General features: G+C 46.5%; 2 protein-coding genes across 3 annotated transcripts in view; both read left to right on the top strand.

Moving 5' to 3' along the window:
* slc8a2b (solute carrier family 8 member 2b) overlaps positions 1-10,000 on the top strand; it is a 110,484-nt gene that overhangs the window by 85,242 nt on the left and 15,242 nt on the right. For both annotated transcript variants that reach the window (XM_030380274.1, XM_030380273.1), the window contains exons 7-10: positions 1-121; positions 3,618-3,743; positions 4,445-4,640; positions 6,741-6,871. The exon at positions 1-121 is cut by the window's left edge and continues 248 nt beyond it. In XM_030380274.1, the coding sequence (XP_030236134.1) occupies positions 1-121; positions 3,618-3,743; positions 4,445-4,640; positions 6,741-6,871 (574 nt within the window). The remainder of the gene's footprint in view (positions 122-3,617; positions 3,744-4,444; positions 4,641-6,740; positions 6,872-10,000) is intronic.
* LOC115560762 (piggyBac transposable element-derived protein 1-like) overlaps positions 8,589-10,000 on the top strand; it is a 2,098-nt gene continuing 686 nt past the window's right edge. The window contains exons 1-2 of the mRNA XM_030380291.1: positions 8,589-8,698; positions 9,335-10,000. The exon at positions 9,335-10,000 is cut by the window's right edge and continues 686 nt beyond it. Coding sequence (XP_030236151.1) covers positions 9,336-10,000 — 665 coding nt within the window. The 5' untranslated portion in view covers positions 8,589-8,698; position 9,335. The remainder of the gene's footprint in view (positions 8,699-9,334) is intronic.

Raw genomic sequence — 10,000 nt, 5'->3', positions numbered from 1 at the left:
CGGCGCTGCGGCCGGAGCAGGGGGCGCCATGGCGACCGCGTCCGGCGGCAACATCCCAATCTCCAACAGCACCTTGGTGATCATGGAGAACGCCAAGGAGCTGGACGACAGTCGCAGGGAGGTGAGAGAGAGGGGGGAGAGGGAGGGAGTGAGAAAGAGGGAGAGGGAGAGAGGGGGAGAGAGAGGGAGATAGAGGGGGGGGGAGGGGGGGAGAGAGGGACAGAGGGGGGGAGAGGGATTGAGAGAGGGAGAGGGGGAGAGAGAGAGGGAGGGGGGGAGAGTGGGAGAGAGAGAGGGGGAGAGGGAGAGAGAGGGGGAGAGGGAGGGTGTGGTAGAGAGAGGGAGGGAGTGGTAGAGAGAGGGAGAGAGAGGGGGAGAGGGAGGGAGTGGGAGAGAGAGGGGGAGAGGGAGAGAGAGAGGGGGAGAGGGAGGGAGTGGGAGAGAGAGGGGGAGAGGGAGAGAGAGAGAGGGAGAGGGAAGGAGTGGGAGAGAGAGGGAGAGGGAGGGAGTGGGAGAGAGAGGGGGAGAGAGGGGGAGAGGGAGGGAGTGGGAGAGAGAGGGGGAGAGGGAGAGGGAGGGAGTGGGAGAGAGAGGGAGAAATCCCTGCCATGGCGAGGTTGTGAAGAGTCAGATGCTAAGCTTCTAACATAAGCAGCTAATTGGAGCTTTGGAGACAGAACCTGCCTCACAATTTTGCTAATTGATGCTAAAAGCCTGAAACCCATGAAGGCATGTTTTTATTCCGTAAAACCAGAGTGACTCACTTATGGAAATGTTCTCTTCAAACAAAGTGAGAGGTGATTTGAGATGGTCTATATGCACACGGTAGCACGCACGTACACACATAACAGACATATTTTTCCTCATCGTGTGTGTTCCCCAGCTATTCATTGCAGGGACAATCAAGTGAGTCACTTGATTGTCTGAGTCCTGCATACACAGAAGAACTGGCTGTTCTCAGATTTGTTTTGTTTGCTCGCCTCAATGATATCTTTTTAAAGCCAATGTGACACACTGCCTCGTCTAAATTCGCTGGCTACCCTTCTTCGTTGGGTTCAGATCCAAAATGCGCCAAAATTTACTAGGACACACGCAACAACTTGGCTTTGCAACAAGATGTGTTTAGAATGTATTTTTGTTTGCGCGTGAAGACATTTAAAAGGATCTACTGGCAGTATAGCAGTGATGAATGCTGTACTTGAGGGAACAGGAAATGGGGTTAATGGAGGTCAGATCAGAATCTGACATTTTTATTTGCCAAAAGAATAAAGGACAAGGCATTCACCTTGGTGCTAGTGTGAGCACTCATTCAGGACACAAATACAAATCTAGAAGAAAAAGACTTATAGCATAAATAGAAGGTTGGTGCAGAATCCACAATGGACATTTGCATTATGCAGAAATAATATGCACACTTATATGCATAGTAATATGCAGAATTAAATTGCGAGTGTGCAACAGATCGCAGGGGATGGAGAGCCTGGGGTGAGGAACTGTTTACATGGCTGTTAGTCAGGATTGTCCCCGCCATGGTGATCGGATAGTGGGGTGAATGAAGGACTTCTAGTGACTAGAGGCACAGCGTGATGAAGGAGCAGGTGAGGGGTTAGGCTCTTCTGCTTTGCAGACGTTGGAGTTTAAACGCCAGAACCTTCTGGAGGGAGTCGAACACTCTGCAGCTGCTACAGTAGGCCTCCCTCCAAAGCTCAAAGCACACCCGGTGCCAGGCTCGCTGTGCAATATTTCATATTGTAATGAATAGAATCATTTTGTTTTGAGCTAGCTTTTTATTTCATATTGTAATGAATAGAATCATGTTGTTTTCAGCTAGCTTTTTATTTCATATTGTAATGAATAGAATCATATTGTTTTGAGCAAAGCACACAGAGTTTGAACGCAGCCCTCCTGTATCTTCCCGCTCACTTTTCAACCGCTGAAATTCAAAAAAGCATAATATCTTTGGCAGTAAAAGACGGCGGGATGAAGAGTGAGAGAATAGAATACCTCTCGACACACATGAGGAGGGAGCAATAACGTCCTCCCGGGTGATCCACAACGGGAGGGGAAGACGTGAAACAGCTGCTGCCAGCCTTATTAAACAATGAGGGCCGATGGAGCTAACGTCAGAGGGCCACCCGGCAGTAGATTCATGCAGTCTGCAGCTGGAAATAGAAGATAGCAGAATAGTTTAGTGTAGGCGGCCTGGAGCCAAACCACTCTATACTCTTCAACAACCTGGATCTAAAACCCCAGTAAACCACTTGGGATAAATGCATCTACTTAAACGACTACATAGGGGATGTTAACAGATGATCTCTGATCCCAGTATCTAATTTGTTTGGAAAAGTTATCATTAGCCACTTACTCCCTTTACCAGTAGGACTTCTTATTGGGTGTATGTGTGTGGCACGCAGGCACAAATACCATAGTAACCTCATAACCGCAAATCGAATCTCTGCTAATGTCCACCCACACTCTTCCCCTCACATTTAGCTTCCTTCACAGTTAATTAGTCCACACATCCATCCTGCTGTAGTCCAAACCTCTGCTCTGCTTCTCTGCAGTGTTAGCCGTTGATGACTTTGTTCAAACCGCCCACGCTCTGGGCCCTGGGTTGTTGAGGGGTGTGTGTCAGGCTAGCTGGGGCCACAGAGGAAGGCGGCTGATTGGCTTGTCCCCATAGCCATCAAGCCCCTCTTCTCTCAGACAGATGTTTAATTGGATGATCCGATTCTGCACCTCCAGGTGGTCCGGTGTTAACTTCATCAACGGAAGAGGCTCCAACCGCACCCACACAAACACACACACACATACACACACACACACACACACGCACACACACACACACACACACACACACACACACGCACACACACACACACACACACACACACACACACACACACACACACACACACACAACTGCACAACCTTTTTTCTAATTAGCTTTGTGTGCCCACTCATTGTCAGTCTCAGACACAGAGAGGCAAACAAAAACAAAAACACGCACATACACGCACACATGCAAACCGAGGCACATGTTGTGTGGGCACAGCAACAAATACAAAGTTTGTCCATGAAAAAATACACTGAATGAAAAGTAAATATAACTCCATTGACCTCATCAACGTGTCCTGATGTGATTCTGCTCTCAAGCGCCACAGCACACTTCCACTAAAAGGGTATATGGACACCCACTAATAAAACACTTTATTGGCATGGGACGCATCCGTACTCAACAATCTAACAAGTTCAATCAAATCAAATTAATCTAATGTCAGCCCAACATTGTGTTGTTGTTGCCCCAACAGATGGTGGGCATTTTTCTCAGGCCCAGATGGCGCTGGTTCCATTAGCATGAGGGCGTGACGTTGGGAAGCCATTTAGACTTGGGTAAAGCTTACTTAAAGAATAGTTTAGTTTAGTCTGCCCTCCCCAGGTGGGTTTCACTGTGTCCTGCTGGGTGGTTTTAAACGTTGTGGGTTGTCTCAACGTACGTTCTTTGTTTCAAGCATGTTTCGTGGTCTCCAGGTAAGTGGTTGACTGTCTGTTGAGCACGCCTCGAGTGCGTTCAAACATGTTTTAGGCGTGTTCTAAGCACGTTGTGGGGTCCCCAGGTCATCCGGATCCTGAAGGAGCTGAAGCAGAAGTACCCGGACAAGGAGCTGGACCAGCTGGTGGAGCTGGCCAACTACTACGCCCTGCTGCACCAGCAGAAGAGCAGGGCCTTCTACCGCATTCAGGTGAGACACACACACAAACACACGCGCGCGCACACACACACACACACACACACACACACACACACACACACACACACACACACACACACACACACACACACGCGCATGCACACACACACACACAGGCACACTCAACCGCCTACACTATAGATTATTCAACCTAAGTCTGTATCTCGCTGTACTGCGTCCTGGAATAAACTTTCTATTCAACCCTCTGATCCAACCTGTCAAGTTGCTTTGATTTCCACTTCAAGAATTACTACTACCACGAAAAATACACAACGCAGAGACTATACGAACAGTTTAGAAATAAGCTGAAATCTAACAACACACACACACACAAACACACACAAACGCACACACATAAACTTGTTTGCACACCACACGCGTGCACGCAAACACACACATTCACAAACACGTGTATGAACACAATCACACACGTACTTGTATGCACACACACACACATGCATACACACACACACACACTTAAAGGCCCGCACACACATGAGCACTCACACACACACAGGGCTAAATCCAGATACCCATGCAGACACGATGAACACAAAAGGAAAAGCCAGTAAGGTCACACAAACAGACACAGAACCATAACCCTCTCTCCTATACTCTCTCCCTCCTTCCCTCCTACACCTGTTCTCTCTCTCTTTCCATCTCCACCCCCCCACCTCCCTCCCTCCTTCCAGGCCACGCGCATGATGATTGGCGCGGGCAACGTGCTGAAGAGGCACGCGGCGGACCAGTCCCGGCGGGCGGTGGTGGTGGACGAGGAGCTGGTGGTGGACGATGACCTGGAGCTGTGCAGCCGGCTGGCCTTCGAGAGCGCCCACAGCCAGTGCATGGAGAACTGCGGGGTGCTGACCCTCGCCGTGGTGTGCCAAGGTAGCCGGGGAACACTCACCACAGCGGGGGTACTCAACCAGCGGCACGCGGGCCAATCCGGACCACATCCGGCCGGCTCTTTGCAAAGGCCAACAATGGTTTATTTCAGAGAAAAAATTGCATGTTTAATCATACGTGCTGGACCTTTGAGGCTTTTCAAACCCTTTAAATCGTTTCATTTGTAATCATACATCTTGTATTTATAGCTTATAAGTCAGAAAGCTCCCATAACCCAAGGTTTGTGAACACCTAGAAAAAAGGCTGTTTTGGAATCTGCTGGTTGGTTCAAAAGAACAAACAACTGAAGCGGCTGGGGTCCTGGGCCCTGGGTTGGTTTGATGTTGCTGGGCCTTTGAGTCTGTTCGCTGTGGAATAGTGAATTTGTCAGGAGTCAGCCAATGGTTCAGCTGATTTTGGTTGATGTTTGGGCCGAATTTGATATTTTGAAAGAGCCTTTTAAAGTTGTTTGTTTGTTTGTTGCTGTAGTCGGCCTGCGTTTTCCTTTGTAAAATAAGATGGATTGTTTGTTTGTTTGTTTGTTGCTGTAGTCAGCCTGCGGTTTTGTTTCTAAAATCTGTTGGCTGGTTAGTTTTTTCTCAGTCATCGATGGCTCAGGGGAGAGAGGTTGGCTAACTCTCGCTCCTCATCAGGAGTAACCAATCAGCTTCACTTAGAGTCCTCTTCTGTTCTTCTGGACCAATGAGAGTTCAAAACAGCTATTTCAACTTATCCATATTAGTTTGTTGCTCGGTTGGTGGAGTCCGTTTTCTTTTTCAACAAATAGTTAGTTGTTTTTGTTTTTAAACAGTTTCCACATTGGTTTGCTTGAATGAGTTCAAAAAGACATTAGTTACTGATGTCTATTCAGTGTTTCAGGATATACTTAGACTAAACAAACTGTTATGTTGCAACGGTCATTACCGTCGATAGACGGGTGAAAATGAGCGAGACGTTAAACAGAGATTCCAAACCATTAACAGCAGTTGATGATGCAATCGCTCATCTCATTGTGACTGGTCCTGTTATCTATACAATTATGTCACCACCATAGTTTAATTCAATAGGAGAACCGCTAAACCGCCAAATCCTACAATTCTTTGTGTGTTTTCATAAAGCCACCGCCACAAAAGACCGAGGTTAATCTAACCTCCAGTAAAAAATAATTGGATCCATTTTGTTCCCCGATGTATTCTCGCTCGCCCTTTGAAACAAACAGATCCAACGTGTAGCTGAGAAAAAGGGACAGGACCCATATTTACACATGCAATCTATGGGCTGTGAATTTTTGTTGTAAAACCAATGGAGGGTGAATCCAATGGGTTTCTGCACAGCCAGAAAAAAATGTAACCCAGGATGTCGAAGAAAAAACATTTCCTGGGTCATTGAGCCCTGATCTGCAATGGCTAATTAATTTTTTTACTCTTTTACTTAAACATTTCATAAATTTGTTAAGCAGTTTTTAGAACGGTTTGCAAACATTTGATTTCATTTTTAATGAAAACGGATTGTTACTCTTCGTTTCGGTGCATTGCAGCTACTAAAAGAAACAATTATGTTTGTTTGAGGCAAGTCAAGCCAATTATATTTGACGGGGCAAGAGGGATGCTTTCTGCAGGGATTGTTTGGAGTGGGCAGACACATAATCGTAACTCCAGAAGAAGCTGAAATGAAGGTTGTGTAAGATTAAATTACTCGAAAATACTTGATTAGTATTGAGTTAAAAATCAATAATGTCCCTGATAGTGTATGTTTTGGCGCATCAGAAGGTTTTAAGCACAGACTCATTCACACACACACACACACACACACACACACACACACACACACACACACACCGAGTAGTATCCAGATTTTGGGTGTTGTGTGTTGAGATCTGGGCCCTGAGGTGTTGTTTGTGGACATGAGGTACAGGACCTGAGGTGTTGTGTGTGGAGATGAGGTACAGTACCTGAGGTGTTGTGTGTGGGGATGAGGTACCTGAGGTGTTGTGTGTGGGGATGAGGTTCCTGAGGTGTTGTGTGTGGTGATGAGGTTCCTGAGGTGTTGTGTGTGGAGATGAGGTAGCTGAGGTGTTGTGTGTGTGTGTGTGTGTGTGTGCAGGCGGCCTGGGGGAGAGCACCTTCTACGTGGACTACAGGACCGAGGACGGCTCCGCCAACGCCGGGTCGGACTACGAGTACAGCGAGGGAACCCTCGCCTTCAAACCGGGCGAGACCCGCAAGGAGATCAAGGTGGGTGAGGGATCCCACACGGGGTCCGTGAGAAGGTCTCTCCTCTTCTGTTCTCCTTCCTGTTCTCCTTCAGTCCATCTTCGGGAAAATCACGAAACAAATACAATGTATTATTATTTTTTTATGATCATGATCATTATTATTATTATTATTATTATTGAGAGCGGAGGGACCTGTACGTTATGGTGTCAGTTATGAAGGTCCAAGCATGACTCGGGGGTCGGAGATTGTCTGCGTTCATGGAGGGCTTCTCCAGTCCGTCTCTATTCTGCTTTGTGATGGCCTCCATCCGTACAACTCACATTCCCACAGAGTCGGGTGGTGTCAAACAATGCAACCAGACTAGACAAGACTATGCAACCCTAAAATACCCAACGCAACGCTACACTCCCCTACACTATGTAAAACAAATACATGAACGGTACAGGTTGGGGAGAACAAAGCGATGTTCTGAGTACAAAGTGATGAGGTCGGATCTCGGCTTGCTGAGCTGGTTCCTCCGCGCCGTGTGGCAGGGCCTTTCCACCCACTCACCCGCCACCCTCAGCTGACTGCAGCAGCAGGCGGTGACTCCTCGGGGCTCCTGATACTGATCCTAGATCCACGCCTGCCATCCACCCCTCAACGCGTCTCTCCGGGGACTCAGGCTTCAGCTGCTCAGCGTGTGCGTGAGTCTGGAGCCGGCGTTCGAGGGGTTTCGGATGCATGGGTGGATGGATGGTGTTTGACGTCGGGAGTGTTTTATGAGTCCCCAACTGGAGGTGCTAGACAGTGAGATGATGAGGATGCGGATAACACCTTATTCATTCCAGGGAGAAAATGACAGCAGCAAAAGTTGACGGAAAGAGTTATGGAGAAGATAAGGATAAAATAACAAGCTATATACAGTGTATTTATATCTAGGTGCTCTGCTAACTCGTTGAACGTTGTTAGGAAACGACAGCAGACTGTTTGTGGGGTACAAAAACTAAAAATAATATAGAATAGAAAGAGAATTGTAACAGTATAAGAATGTATGACGAAACAGAAGTACGTATTCACAAAGCTTACGAAGAGGGAGACACGACCAATATCCCTCCAGCTTGACCTTTTCCTTGCATCTACGCTCGCCGTTCTTGTGCGCTTGCATAGTAAATGTATGTGCCTCCTTCCAGTAGTGTCTATATGTTAATGAAACCACGAAAATGGTGGGGAGCTTTATTAATGCTAATCAACCAAAGTGAATTTTAGCGCTGACTGCAAATGTGATTAGCTGAGCCTGGATTAAGCAAAAGGTTTTAAAATTGTGTTCACTTTTCACTCTCTCTGTCGTTTTCTTTTCTCACTTTCTCGCTGTATCTTGTCTCTCTCTCGCTCTCTCACCCTCTCTTTACACTCTCCCTCGCTGTATCTTCCCAGTCTCTCTTTCCCTCTCTCTCTTTTCACTCTTGCTGTATCTTCTCTCTCTCTCTCTCTCTCTCTCTCTCTCTCTCTCTCTCTCTCTCTCTCTCTCTCTCTCTCTCTCTCATGGTCTACGGGTCTCTGTTGGGGGCCTTTGCTCTTCAAAGCCCAATCCCATTTCTTCCCCTTACCCCTTCCCCTTACCCCTTCCAAACAAGGGGGAGGGGTAAGGGGAATGGGTAAAGGGTAGAAATGGGATTGGGCCTCAGAGTCCCTCCCAGTTTTCCAATCCCGCCTCAAGACCCATCTTCTCTCTACTGCCTTCTCTTAGCCCCCCCCCGTTTTTGTTTATAAGTAACGCCTTCTGGCCATGAACTCACACAACCTCTGAAGGTTTCCTTCGAACAACATCTATTGGTTTCATTGGATTGGATTCATCAGATACATGTAAGTAAAATGTATTTTATATATTTTTGGGTTGTTATTATAATGTCTAGAGCATGTACATATGTAGTTATAGTATATCAAATTTCATTAAGAGCTTGTTATATAATTGTTGCAATTACACAACACCGGGTGAATGTGGTAGTCAAAATAGCTGGCTTGTTGCAGTGGGCTCAAACTGGTTGTATTCCCTCCGCTACACCAGTGCCTGAAACAGAGTATTTTCTATATTAGTATACATTCTACCCTTGTGTGTTGTGTTTTATCTCTAAAAAATGTAGTTAATTTGATCAGCCTGACCTAAAATTCCATGACTTTGTCCACAAAGGGGATATCAACAGACAATTCAGTTCTGGGGAAAGGAATGTTCCTGAATGTGGGGTGTGGATGTAAGTGGGGGGATGCAGGTTTTCCTTTTAGTGTGATAATTAGAGCCATTAACCCATTTACATTTGCATTTAGGGAATTTAGCAGACGCTTTTGTCCAAAGCGACTTACCAGGCAGACAGTATTGTCTGCCTGGAAAACATTTCTACCCTGAGCACTTGGTCCACCACCCTATCTATTCCTTCAGGTTATGTACTACAATATATAAAACATACGTATATACATGTTAATTAATTGATATTTTATTTTCAGAATGCCACCAGCAAGGAGAAAGCCGCGATACACGGTGCAGGATGTTATGGACCTGGTCCAAAATGGAGAGAGTGAGGTTGAGATTGAAATCAGTGACACCGATGAGAGCGATGAAGACTCCGATGAAGATGTCTGTAAAGAAGTGGACAAAGAAAACCAACCACCCATGGTCTGTCCAGCTGATAATTACGTGGACATCGAGCCAACAACAAACAAACACACCATGCACCGTGACAGGTATCGTCGGCTGAAAAAAGATTTCATCAGTCCCAACACTGATTATTCTGGTCTGGATATCACAGCAGATGACATTTCCCTCCACACACCATTGGAATACTTCCAGAAGTTTGTGTCCGAAGACATGATTGAGGCTGTGACCCAAAACACGAATGAGTACAGCTCTCAGGTGCATGGAACATCTGTAAACACCACTGCAAAGGAAATTGAAAAAATGCTTGGCATGTACCTGAAGATGGGCCTGGTACAAATGGCTGGAACCCGTATGTATTGGGAGACAGAGACGCGGTACTCCCCTGTTGCTGATGTGATGCCACGCAACAGATTCCAATCCCTGTTGACGTCATTATATTTTGTAAACAACATAACAGTATCTGAGACGGAAAAGAAAGACAAACTATGGAAACTCAGACTGTGGCTTGATTCATT

This window comes from Gadus morhua, chromosome 16 (assembly GCF_902167405.1).
Source record: "Gadus morhua chromosome 16, gadMor3.0, whole genome shotgun sequence".
In the NCBI taxonomy this organism is placed as follows: Eukaryota; Metazoa; Chordata; class Actinopteri; order Gadiformes; family Gadidae; genus Gadus; species Gadus morhua.
The sequence above is the reverse complement of the archived record's forward strand: the minus strand, read 5'-3'. Positions and strand labels throughout refer to the sequence as shown.